This window comes from Nicotiana sylvestris, chromosome 1 (assembly GCF_000393655.2).
Source record: "Nicotiana sylvestris chromosome 1, ASM39365v2, whole genome shotgun sequence".
Taxonomy (NCBI): Eukaryota; Viridiplantae; Streptophyta; class Magnoliopsida; order Solanales; family Solanaceae; genus Nicotiana; species Nicotiana sylvestris.
Genome location: NC_091057.1, coordinates 167648609 through 167663247, shown reverse-complemented (window position 1 = coordinate 167663247; position 14639 = coordinate 167648609). Strand labels below are relative to the sequence as shown.

General features: G+C 36.9%; 1 protein-coding gene across 1 annotated transcript; it reads right to left on the bottom strand.

The window, feature by feature from the left end:
• Positions 1–1887: 1887 nt before the first annotated feature.
• On the bottom strand, positions 1888–2744 carry LOC104231383 (21 kDa protein-like). The gene has a single exon (XM_009784373.2). The coding sequence runs from the start codon at positions 2682–2684 to the stop codon at positions 2064–2066; it is 621 nt and encodes a 206-aa protein (XP_009782675.1). The 5' UTR covers positions 2685–2744; the 3' UTR covers positions 1888–2063.
• Between the last annotated feature and the right edge of the window lie 11895 nt (positions 2745–14639).

The following is a 14639-nucleotide window of genomic DNA, read 5'->3' as shown; positions in this document are numbered from 1 at the left end:
CGGGCTAGCCAGTTTTCGGACTGGTCATTCAAAAATAGCCAGTATTTGCCAAGTTATTGAAAAATAGCCACTATTTTGCTGTAACAGAGATCGGTCCAACATAATATACTGGAACTCCAAACTCCAGTATAATATATTGGAGTTCTAGTATACTTTGCTGGAGTATTTTCCAGATTTTGAACAATTTTTCGTTCAGATTTATCTTTACATGAAAAGTGACTAAATTTCGATAATTTTTGAAACTGTGGCTATTTTTGAATGAATTGTAAATCTGGCTAATTTTGAATTTTCCCCTTAGAATTATATTTCGGGCTAAATACAGAATTGGCCGGTTAGTAGATAATCAATTGTATTCGCTAGTCAAAAAGTATATAGATTAAGTACATATACAAACTATATAATTTATCGATCATTTTTTTTAAAACGGCTAAAAATGTACATTTCTCTTGTATTACTTTCTTTAATACTCTTTTTATCCAAAAATATTCTTTAATAAACACTTAAAATTTTGTGTAATCCAACCGTGGCACATATATATGTAGCATGTAGGTGTTTGCATCGGTAGTTAGGGGTGTCAATGGATATTCGAAAACCGACTAAATCGACCAAATCGTACCGCACCGAACCGATTTTTAGGTTTCTTTTTAAGAAACCGTAGATTTTTATATAAATCTATAACTGCACCGATAATTAGGGTAGGTTTTTTATTTTATAAAAATAAATCAAAAAAATACCGAACCGTACCGAATAAATTTTACGTGTAGAAAATATATTTATTTAGTAAGTTTAAAAATAATAATGCATTAAATTTTCTTTGAGCCTTGGAATTATAAAAACTATTACAAGCCAACAAGTAATTAAACTCAAAATACTAATTCCTAAAACCTATTATGCTACTTCTACTTAAACTAAGTTATTTCAAGTATCTTTATTAGCAAGACACAAAGTATTCTAGCGATTATGAGTAGCAAACTACAATGTATTGAATATGTTTTCTTTCATATAATTTAGATTTGTCTTTTTGAATATTTAATTTTCTATAGACTTTATTCTTGGGTCCCAGCTTAGTATATCTTTCAACTCGTGTGATTAATATTTTCTTTGCCTTTGTTTGATTACTTTTATGCTGTTGCAGAATAGTTGATGGATCTATACTCTAGCCATTTTTTTTTAATTCATCACCCTTTAAACAGTAAAAATGTCTAGACAGTTTTGCTAAGTCCTATAAAAGAACATATGTTATTGCAATTCTACTTCTACTGGTGAATTTTACATGATATTAAAAAAAAATACCGAAAATTAACCGAACCGTACCGATACCGAAGAGAAACCGACATGATTGGGACGGTTTCGAAAAGTTTAATTTAGGTTATACATAATAGAATAACCGAAAAATTGGTATGGTATAAATTTTATAAAATAATCGGCCGAACCGAACTATTGACACCCCTGTCGGTAGTGACCGATGCAATCTTAGCAAGCCTAGCTCGATTAGGACCATATGTACCATGTGTCAAGAGTATGTCTCGTAGAAATATTGAACAAAGCTAAAGACCTCTAGCAAAAAATTGTCACTTAACCAATCAAAATTATTTCCTTTCTTTTACATGTTACATACACAAAATATCATTTGCACAATTCATGGTCTTACTTATGTTTATAAATATATGTGAAGAGTATGTCTCGTAGAAATATTGAACAAAGCTAAAGACCTCTAGCAAAAGATTGTCGCTTAACCAATCAAAATTATTTCCTTTTTTGTAACAAAATATCATTTGCACAATTCATGGTCTTACTTATGTTTATAAATATATGTGAAGAGTATGTCTCGTAGAAATATTGAACAAAGCTAAAGACCTCTAGCAAAAGATTGTCACTTAACCAATCAAAATTATTTCCTTTCTTTTACATGATACATACACAAAATATCATTTGCACAATTCATGGTCTTACTTATGTTTACAAATATATGCTATGTATACAACATCAAGACATAAATTAAAGTTCACATCACAACTAGCTAAAACAGTACTCTCATGTGAAGATTAATATATGGAAACCTTTTAAGGCTCATTTTCCCCATAGCTACCACCATTAGAATTAGACTTATGCCAAGCCGCAAATCCATTAAACAAAGCCAAAGTATTGCTAGTAACTTGAGCAACATTTAGAACCCTAGCTTTAATTGTAGCCATCACCTTACCACCCATGCCATAACCAGAAAACCCATCCATGCAAATATATGTATCAGTCAATACTGTGCTAAGCCAAGTCTGAACATTGCTTTGACACCATACAAAATCTCCTTCTGCATCTGCACTCTTCATACGTTGAAGCTCTTTAAATGAATTTGTGAGCTGAGAAACACTATCAGACATTTGATCTAAACAATCTTCCACTGCTTGATATTCCTTGGCCTTGTTTTGTTTGAGTTCTTTGGACACTTTTCTCAAGTAGATTTTTGTGTACACTGCCTTAACTATGCTCACTTTCAAAGCAACTTGAGCTATTTCTTGAGGATCTTGTGATGTTGGATTTACATGGTTTGCTAAAGATCTCTCACATAGATCTGGATAACGAGTGCGTCTGCACTGTAACTCTATGAATTTAGGCACAAGAGCACCCTCAACAACAAAGATAGAGATGATGAGAAGTAAAATCAGGGGAAGGACAAATTTTGCCATTTTATGAGAAATATAACAATGGAAAATGCTTAAGCTTTTAGAATATGAAGATAGAATGGTTTTTGCTGTGTTTATTTTGATGGGAAATTGTCAAGAGGGTGCTAAGGTTTATATAGAATAGGGCTATCACATGCATGAGCATGAGAAGTTTAGTACACTCATTCCTGCTTACAAAATACTAGAGTAATATGTTTTTTAATTCAATTTTTTGGAAGAACCAGGTGCTGATGTTTGGGGTCTAGTAAACACAAACCTTAATTCTTGTCCAAGCTATTTCGTAATTACGTTAACTTATTATTGTGTGATTGCTTTGACACCAAAAAGTTAGTAAGAGTGTCTCTTAAATCACGTGATTTTTTTTTCTTTGGTAAACCAATGATTTCTTTTTTCATTTTTAAGGTAAAACAGTCACAATTTATTTACTACATTTTACAGGACATCTAAATTTGAGCTTTTGATATGTGTAGCACTCAATATTTTAAAGCTAAGCCGGTAAAAGAATTTCTTCATAGGTAGTGAAAAAGGTTATTGGAGATTGGTTGAACAACATAATACTTGGATTTTCGGGCATTGCATTCTGTAATTATAAAGCTAGATCTCTAAGAATTATTACACAAAAGTAGAGACTCGAATAGTAAATTGCAATTGAAGCCTATGATTCTTTAGGTGAATTTTAAGAAATTTCAAATTACTGATAAGATCATCTTGACTATTTCGATTGAAGAAACACACAACTTGGAAAAAGAGACCTTTTTCTTAAAATTCAACCAAAACAAGAAGATAAACTTTTATCGTTTAGTATAAGATAATTAATATCATCATATAATAGGGTCAATATTGTCATATATATATATATATATATATATTAATCCCAACATCATATCAATTACTCCTAGTATATACTAGAAAAAGTTGAATCCCAATGTTTGTTCAAGAAAAATTACAATTATAATAACAAAATGAAATAACTAAAATTCCTGAAAGTGAAATCCCAAAATAGCAAAGAATCTTGTTACACAACTCAAGTCAATAAATGGTAATTAATTATGTTGAGAAAATGAACAAGCAAAAGAGGAAGGGCAATTTTTTCTGTTTGTCAGAAGCATTTTCTAAGAAAGAGCTTAGTACATAAACATTTTGTTTGAAATAATTTTGTTTTTTCGAAATATGATGAGAAAATGTGAAGGGTGTATGTCACATGCGCTCGAATTTGACTATGGTTCGTGTAACATGTGCCATATGCACAGATCCCACTAGAAGACCATAGTATTCTTAATCATAATTTAATACGTGCAGCTAGCTTCCAGGAACCGAGAGTTAAGGTTGGGTATAGTAAAGACAAAACCTTAATTCTTGTTAGAGCCATTTACAAGCTTAAGTAATAATCTTAATTGTTCAATGAGGCGATCATTTGTAAGTACATGCTGACAAAATTAGTACTCAAGCATATGTATATTCAACATTTAACATTATGGATTCGAGTTTGGATTATACCGCAATTAAAATCTATTTTCATATTAATATAATTATACCGTATCTGAGACAAAATTATTGAGTTTGGATGCTGCCCCTGTACTCAATTACATCAGGTATTATCTTTTGAATTTTTCTTCTATGATCTCTAATTTATATAATTATGTTCAATCTGACTTCGAATCGTAACGATCCAGAAGCATAGTTAAACTGAAACTGAGTGACAAGTTGGTTACAATTAGTAAAATTGATTTTGACAAGTTTTATATATTTACATGATCTTCACTGTTTAATTAGCTTCCCCTGAAAAGAATATTTTTCGAAAAATTTGAAAGAAGTAACTAGTATCAGGTATTTCCTCTGGCAGATTAAGCACAACCGTCTCCCAACTCTGAATTTGCTAAAACACACAAGTATTATTGAGATAAATACTTGCAAGGTTTGTGATACTAACCGTGAAACAATCTTACATGTCCTTTAAAAAAGGTTATCTGGTGAGCTCTGTTCTGTAAATTTTTCATTTGTTTACAATGAGTGTGATATTAATTAAGAATGCGAGTCTTTCAAATTAAACAAATTAAAGCATACTGAAGATTATTTGACCGATTACATCATGCTAAGATTAGGTTTGAGATATAATAGAGATCTTTAAAGTTTGGATTCTGCAGAACTTTGAAACATATATTTAGGCGTAAAATAAAGGTGGTTTACAAGTTGAATGACTCTCCAGCAAATTAAGACAGAGAATTAAATTAGATGTAAGTTGTAATTTTGTTAGGTTTATCTTTATATTTATATAGTTTAGTCGGCGTTCAGTTTAATTCCAGCCAGCACATGGAGTTCCTTGGGTTGTTTTATTTATTTTAAGTATTAAAAAGAAACTTTCCATGTTAATCGTCTCTTTTCTTTTTCTTTTTTGCAACTTGATAAATAAAACAATTTGTGATAAGTTATGTTATTTTGGGTTTTGATGATTTGCCGAACAGTCTCGAGGAAACCAGTGTTCTTTCGGTCTTGTTATAATATGTTTCTTCATGTTTTGATGCCTGGCCAAACGTTGTCGAGCAACTAGATAGGGATCGAATGTGATCAGTTTCTCAGTTGTGGTACAGTCAACTCTACAGCTGTAAAAGTTGTCTCACTATACTAAATGGCAGCAGTACACCGCTGCTTGCTAGACGCCAAATTCCAAAAGATGAGATGTCCCTATCAATTCTCACATGCTCTCTCATACCTAAATAAAGTAATACAAGGTTTGACCGAACATTCGTAAATCTTAAAATCACATTCTCTCAAGTGTTAGGTGTCACGATCCAAAATCCACTAAGGGTCGTGATGGCGCCAGACTCCACTGTCAGGCAGGCCAACACTCTTTAACTAGTAAATTCTCGTTTTAATATTTTCAAAATCATTTCCGCTAAATATGAAACAATGAATAATAAATTTCACTGAATAAATAATGATGTTCTTACAAAATTTATTTACTGAATAATTCCGAAATCATCCCGGTGTCACAAGTACATGAGCAATTACTAGGAAAAGTAATAAGGTACAATAGTTGTCCGGAATACAAACTTGGACAAAAAGTAAATATAATACACTGAAAGAGACTTTGCTGGCTGCGGGTCATCTCAAGAGATGCAACTCACCTAAGTCTCCGTATCATCCATGCTGCTACGTCCATCAGGCCACTAGAGGTACATGTGCCCGTGCAACAAAAATGCACAACAAGTGTAGCATGAGTACAAAAACAGCGTGTACTCAGTAAGTATCCCGCCCAACCTCGAAGAAGTAGTGACGAGAGGTCGACTTCGACACTTACTAACGGTCCAATAATATTATTACAATAAAGAAATGAATACGTATGAAACATGGCAATTATATGAAGTAAGCTTGTATAAAACACATAGAACATCCTCCTTCTTCTTTATTTTACTCAAGTTTTCAGCTAGCAAGTTCCCTTCGTAACTGGAACACATATATAGATATGGTGGATATCATCAAGAGATTGTCATAAATCAAATCAGGGAAAAACCCTAAGATACACCGGCTTCTAACCAAATATTACGCATGAGTTCTATAAGGATGATGTATATATATAGAAAATGCCGAGGCGTACGACCCAATCCAACATAAAAGTAAATTGTGCACTGCCGAGGGTCGAACGACGCGAACCACAGATGCATCTATTAACCTGCCGAGGCGAATGACCCGCTCCCATGAGAGTGTGGTACACAAATCCTGCCGAGGCGAAAGGCCCGATCCCATAAGAGTAGTAAAAGGAAATACCCCGCTCGCGAATCATACGTGCGACGCGGTCAAGTATAATTTACGAAATTTCCCCGCTCGCGAATCATATGCGACGCGGCCAATATAATTTATTAATAAATCAAAATCTTTTTTCTTGATTTTCTTTCAAAATGAGGACAATTCAACGTGAAGCTTTTATAGAGATTTTCCCGCTAGCGAACTGCACATGCGACGCCGTTACACATAGATTTTTTAAGTCATTACAATATTTCTCAATTCTTTCGAAAATACGAAGTTTCATGGAAACCCTTAAAAACATCTTAGATTTTCCCAATTCAATTTCCTTTCAACACAATTATTACGCAACCCTAATCTTGTTTCTTCTTAAGACAACAATAACTTAAATTAACAATGATATCAATCAAGGCATGATATAGGCCTAAAACTACTTGGACATAGGTATAATAGTAGCTACGCACAGATTCTTATCACCTCGTGCATATGTAGACCCCACAATTAGAAGCACATAACCAATTAATTTACTTATGGGGACAATTCCCTCTTACAAGGTTAGAAAAGAGACTCACCTCGCTCTGAAGTTCCATAACCGGCATTCCACACCCTTCCGAAGACTCAAATCGATGCAAAATGCTCCAAAACTAGCCAATAATTATGTAAACCCATTAATATGTGTTCAATTACTCATTATAATCCAATTTATAACAATCCCTAATCCCGATCGAAAAGTCAACAAAAACGCCCTCAGGCCCACGTGCCCGGATTCCAAAATTTTCGAAGATAAAGTTTATCCATAACCTCACGAACTCAAATATATAAGCTACTCTTAATTTCATGTCCAAAATCGTGGTCAAAATCCGAAAATACCAATTTTCTAGGTTTTTCCCTCAACCCGAACTTTCTACCGATTTTCATGCTAAAATTTATACAAAAATCAATGTATTTAACTCAAAACTAACACAACCCACTTACCTCATGCTTAGTGGTGAAAATGACACTCCTAAGTTGCTCCAAATCGGCTCCCATAGAGGAAAAAAATGGTGAAAATGAGCCAAACCCTCGTTTTAAAAGAACACACTGCCCAACCCGCTTCTCCGGCTCCGCACCTGCGAAAATTTCCATAGCAGGTGCGGTCTCAGCTAACTCATCCACGATCGCTTCTGCGGTCTCGCTTCTGCGGAAGCTGCGTCGCACCTACGCCCCCAGCCAAGCCCAGCCATTTCCGCTTCTGCGACACCAAGGTCGCTTCTACGGCTCCGCACCTGCAGCCAAAACCTCGCAGGTGCAGTTATACCAAATACCAACTGCTTCAATTCTTCTTCAAATTCCAAATTTGATCTGTTAACCATCCGGAATCCACTTGAGGCCTCCGGGATCCCAACCAATCATACCAACCAGTCCCAAAACATAATACAGACCTGCTCGAGGCCTCAAGTCACATCAAACAATGTTAAAATCATGAATCGCACACCAATTCGAGCTTAATGAACTTTAGAATTTTAAACTTCTACTTTCGATGTCTAAATCTGTCAATTCACGTCCGATTGACCTCAAATTTTGCATACAAGTCATATTTGATATTACGGACCTACTCCAACTTCCAGAATCGGAATCCGACCCCGGTATCAAAAAGTCTACTTCTGGTCAAACTTCTCAAAACCTTCAAATTTCTATCTTTAGACAAATGACCCCAAAATGGACTATGGACCTCCGAATTCACTTCTGATCGCGCTCCTAATACTAGAATCATCATACAGAGCTATTCCCAAACTCGGAATCCCAAACAGACATCGATAGCATTGAAATACACTTCAACCCAAATTTATGAAATTCTTCCAAAAATGCTAACTTCCACAATAGGCGCCAAAATGCTCCTAGGTTACCCAAAACCCGATCCGGGCATACGCCCAAGTCCAAAATCACCATACAAACCTGCTGGAACCTTCAAATCATGATTCCAATATAGTTTACTCAAAAATCCAATCTTAGACAATTCTTTCAACTTAAAGCTTCTAAAATAAGACTTCTCTTTCCAAATCAACTTCGAACTTCCCCAAATTAAATTTTGACCATACGTACAAGTCATAATACCTGAAGTGAAGCTACTCATGGCCTCAAGCTGTTGAGCGACGTGCTAGAGCTCAAAACGACCAGTCGGGTTGTTACATTCTATCCCACTCAAACATATGTTCGTCCTTGAACATGCTAAGAACTGCACTGGAGTTGTCCGCACTGTTTAACACCTTGTGTACCTACCCGTAAAACTACAACCCAGTTGAGCAAATTAGCTCAATCAATTCTGAAGATATTATCTTTTATTCAAGCAAATAAGCTTAGAGACCAATTCCAACATCCGAAATTCTCTACCAGGCCTGCTTCTAATATATGAACACCGTATCAATAACTACACGAGGTACCAGAACATGACTGCTTGCCTTTGCTGAATTCTCACCATGCACCACATCATTCATAGGACCATTATAACATTCTCTGATAATAATAACCGATATTCCCCGAATCTGATGCTCATAATGCACCTCATGATATATATATAAGTCTTGTTCCAACTCTCGCAATACTGCCACAATGGAAGATATGTGTAGAAATTCATAACCAACTACCGAGTCAATAAATCATTGGGTCTATGCTTCTGATAAGAACCATTACCACATTCTGAACCAAATAATGATCTTTGCTCTTTAATATACTTCATATAATCCGACCGCGCTGATCCTAGATCCAATAATCTCGTCTCACCCAGTACGAATTGCTCAGACAATAAGCTACCTCGGACATGATCAAAAGTCCCATATGATGCCACAATGTGCCAATAAGCTACAAACCCAAATGTGATACCTGAAGAGAGCGAACTCTAGAATGGACTACTCAACTCACACAACTAATATGAACTCTCCTCCAAAAATGGGAAACAAAACACACAAAAATAGATATAGAGAACTGTACTCAACATCACACTGTTGTGGTATGCAACCCGATCCAAACAACATACCCGTGGCAGCGTGCCACCCGATCCACACATAAGGTTCACATAAGAAGGTACACACCGAGCTAAATCGCTCATTACTACTAAATACTGAATATCAGCCACAAGCACGCTAAGTGCATAATACCATCCATGGGGAGACAGATAGCACCATAAGCTACGAAACTCAAGCACAACTGAGATGCGATATATGATATGAATCTCAAGAGCCATCCTGCACACATAACACCATCGCTACGTGGAACCTCAACACATAAAAAATTTATCAAGCCATTTCACAGCTCACACGGCGCAATATAGCATCACATGAAATAGTTGACGACGAAATAACACCCAACGTCCGAGTACTCTTCCATAAGGAGCGCATTGCTGAAATGAACACATATGGCTTGATGCAGAGCCCACATTCTTATTTAGATACATCCACAGATCTTTAGTCGATTCTGATCGCACTGTACTAGGCTAATAACCTTTCAAGGGTCCCTAATAATCCCTTTTTTTCTATAACTCGCAAGAACAACCATCATAACCGAAGTAAACCTCCATAGTCCACAACCCAATAAACTGAGTGCCCTCCAGACATAAATTCTCAAATTAGTGATATTACCAAAATCTTGAATAAATCAAGTGACTACATGTCACACTTATACAATCTTCCCGTGGGATACGCCCCCACGACCTTCTGCACCAGGTAACAAGTCTGCACAACCTCACCATCGGCCATGCACTGCTATAAAGCAGATCAAGAATCTGCAAATTAATACACGAAGCCTCTTGTATAAGGCACTAATCTCAGATGACACTGAAGACAATACCAACTTACTTTAAACATCCAAACTCCTTTCCTGCTCATCCGAGCTCATGACATCCTTGTCAACACCGAACCATAACCTTGATTCTCACTTTCAAATTCCATACCACTCACTGTACGTAACACGCCGATTTGCAATAATACAAGATTTTCATCATAACTTCGAAACCACTAATAAATTAATACTTCATCATATAGAAACTTTTCACCTAACTCATTTCAGGAGAACCAAAGCAATACACTAGTGAATTCTCATAACCGTAGCATATGCAATCTTCAAGTAGTGGTCTAAGCTACCATAGCCTTCTGGGACCCGAACTCATCCCGAGTGGCCTTGTAACACGAGACCATGCTATCTCAAATCCCATGAACCACCTCATAACTTCCTTGTGTGCATATTCGTATCTCAGCTGGTACATCCATTCTGATACTTCCTATACAAATTCGAAGTCATTTTATCTCATTCCCCCAAATGTTACACTGCAAGCCGAAGATATCATAGAATATTCCAAGCCTCATTTTTATAATCTGCTGCAAAAGCTCGATTCTTAACCATACTTATGGGCTCAAAATCATTAGGCACTACACTACAACTTTTGAATCCACTAGGACCGTTGTTAGGAGTCACTCACTCTGACTTGGTCCTGAATATAATCAACTCCAAGACTCTTCTAGCACAGGAACACCCTCTCAATGAAGCACCCGCATCTTCACGAAGCGTAAATCCTGAACCTTTCCCAAGCCTGAACATGATTGATAAGGCTATTTATGGCACACATCTCTCGAACCATTCGCTTAAATTACCACTTATATTCTTTTCCCTTAGCTGAAATAACTCGTCCTTATGCCGATAGCAATAAACCTCACAAGTAGTTAACCATGCAACCCAATCGTAGGCGGTGGGACTCTCCCATTTAGCTTGGAGCTACTATTACACAACTCTGGAACCTACTAAGATTCTTTATCTCTCATTGACATAACCTTGCGCAATCAACAACCAAATTTATCCAAATTATTCCGTTAGCATTTCATGAACATTCTGAATCTCTTGCTACATTCACATATTCGACTTCTTTCTGGATAGCCAGTAGGATTCTTCGCAGAAGCTTCACCAACCACACGACCGCTAATCTATTCATAGGAGATAACCCACATGTGGAAATTACATGCCGACATCTTCCAACACTACTGCACGGGGTGCAATCACTGCGACCTAATTAACCCACCATAAGCCAGTGCTCGTTCACCAATTGTGCTAGTCTGTTCACTTCTTATGGACATCAGCCAAATGTGCGACAATATCATCCAATTCAAAGTTATATTGCATCCTTCTTTGTATCAAGCGACCCCCTTTCTGTTGCATCCGATCTCCCGCCGCATAAGAGACAATATTTCAAATTAAGCCTGTGGACCTAATCACTATCCATTAAAATTCCCAAATCACTCTGACTTTTCCTCAAGGTGTGTAGTTACACTGCCACTAAACCCATATGCTATTCTGCCACTCTCCCATTTTGGTCAAACTTACTCCTTTAAGCAACTACTTGACTCATGTTTCCCGCACTTGGCCTTCTAGGAGTTTAATCACCACAACTTCCCACATGCCCTTCCTCATCCTTCGCTGTACAGTCAAACTCGCAGGAGGAAACAACACGCACCACATCTGTAGTACCATTAAAATTCCTCAATTCTTGATTTATAATAAGCGATTCATGTCGCATCGATTGAGTAGGAAAGAATTAAAGGCATAAGCCTCAAAGGAATCAAACCGCACGATGAGAAATCAAGAAGGAAAGTGCTCCCAACAGCCCTGTAGCCTCTCGAAGATAAGTACAGACGTCTCCGTACCGATCCGCAAAACTCTACCAGACTCGTGAGACCTAAGGTAACCTAGGGCTCTGATACCATGTTGTAATGACCTAAAATCCACTAAGGTTCGTGATGGCCTCGGACTCCACTGTCAGGCAAGCCAACACCCTTTAGCTAGTAAATTCTCATTTTAATATTTTCACAATCATTTCCGCTAAACATGAAATAATGAATAATAAATTTCATTGAATAAATAATGATGTCCTTACAAATTTGTTTACTGAATAATCCCAAAATCATCCCAGAACAGGTGTCATAAGTACATGAGCAATTACTAGGTAAACTAATAAGGTACAATAGTTGTCCGAAATACAAACTTGGACAGAAAGTAAATATAATACACTGAAAAAGACTTTTTGGCTATGGGTCATCTCGAGAGATGTAGCTCACCTAAGTTTCCGTATCATCCATGCTGCTACGTCCATCAGGCCACTATAGGTACATGTGCATGTGCAACAAAAATGCACAGCAAGTGTAGCATGAGTATAAAAACAACGTATACTCAGTAAGTATCCCACCTAACCTCGAAAAAGTAGTGACGAGAGGTCGACTTCGACACTTACTAATGGTCTAATAATATCATTACAATAAAGAAGTGAATACATATGAAACATGACAATTATATGAGGTAAGTAATAACTAGGAAATTTGATGCATTTTACACTCCTTCTTGCTTAAGTTTTGATTATAAATGTGCACAAAATAGTCCCAAAGGCTCACAAGTTGTGCTTGATTGCAGGTTTGATCAACAAGGTGACAAGATGTCAAAAACCAGCTCAAAAAGGAATGAAACTTGCACAAGTACCTAAACAAGACAAAGCTAAGTCAAACAAGGCCAGTGCGGCCGCACACCATTCTGTGCAGTCTGCACAAGTGAAGTTCAGAGAGGTTATTATTCAGGCCAAAAGGCAATGTGGCTGCAAGGGGTTTTGTGCGGTCCGCATTAGGATCATTGTGGCCGCAATCGATTTAGTGCGGTCCGCAGAGCCAAGGTTCATAGAGATGGTGTTTTGGGGGTTGAAGCTCAATGCAGTCCACGGTTCTTTTTGTGCAAACCGCAATGGAAGCCACCGCAGCCGCACTCGATTTCGTGCGGTCCGCATTTCCCAAGTTCAGAGAGTTGAGTATTCAAGTTCAGAGAGTTGAGTATTCAAGTTCAGAGCCTTAGTGCGTCCGCACTCATTTTTGTGCGGTCCGCACTAGCCCCGCCGGGGTATTTTTGTTCAGATTTTTAGCCTAATATAAATAGATTCTTTTTCCATTTTTAGGTCATCAGATAGTTTGTACTGAGAGCTGTGCTTGTGACTTCATTCCTTTTAGCTATTTCAAGTAATTTTAGAGTGATTTCAACATTGAATCTTCAAGTTTAATTTAGCAATTAATTTTTATGGGTTTTACTTCATCTATTTCTTTGTTTTCTTCTCTAATTATGAGTAGCTAGACCCATTAGCTAGGGTTGTGGCTCAACCCTAGTATGGGTAATTGATAGGTCTTGTGTTTTGATGCTTGATTGTCTATGAGTGTTTGATATTTGGGCTAATTTAGGGTTTTCATTGTAAATTAGTGGTTGCAAACACTAGTTTATACCTAGTAGACTTTGGCTCTTCTTGAGAAAGAGAACATAAGTCTATTAAATTAGTCCAACAAGGAATTAGGGTGTACTCAAGAGATTGATAGCTCCAATTAAAGGGTTAAACTTAGAGATAGTAATACCCGACTTGAACCTTGATTGTTTGCACAATTTTGCATACCCAATTGGTCTTGAGAAAGTCAATTCGAGCAAAATCTCTCAAACTACCGAGATGTGTAGAGTGAGTAGAATTGTGCAATGGTTATATCATACTCCCCAAATGTGACAATCTAGCTTTAGACTTAAGAATCCGTCAATTGACCACCTAGGCAAAAGTCGCTGCCCTAGTGCCTTTTAATCATTTGAACAACTCGCAATAGTTTTACCTTAGTCTTATTTAGCTTAATTTAGCATTGTAGCATTATAAAATTAGAATCATAATCAAAACCAAAAATGTGTAGAAGTGCAATTAAGAGCAAATACGCAAATCCACTTTATGTAGACACTCAACTCCAATATATAACTCCATGGGAAATCAATCCCGAACTTAATCGGGTAAAAGCTACTTTGACCTCTCTCGCTACTCAATAGTAGTGCATGGTTGGCTTCGATCACTTTTTGGCACCGTTGCCGGGGAGATAACGGTTTTGGCTATCTATCTAAATAGTTTTGTGTATTGTTCTTCTTTCCTTCCGTGTTACTAATTTGTTTGTGTCACAACTTCAAGTACAAAATGGCAGCAAACTTAAATAATGCACCTCTTGGAGATCTTCCACCGAGGGAGGAAGTAGATGACAATGTTGAAGATGAGGTCCATATTGTGCCTCAAGGACAAAGGAGAGGCCGCCAGGCCAATGATAATATTCTAGATCCTCCCCCGCCACCTCAAGTTCTTCCAAACCAAGGCTATGCAAGTGCAATTGTCCCGCCCCAGATATTCTAGAGTGGCTCCTCGAGTGC

Coding starts and splice junctions, on each gene's coding strand:
- LOC104231383 (XM_009784373.2), bottom strand. CDS start 2,684: ATGGCAAAATTTGTCCTTCCCCTGATTTTACTTCTCATCATCTCTATC.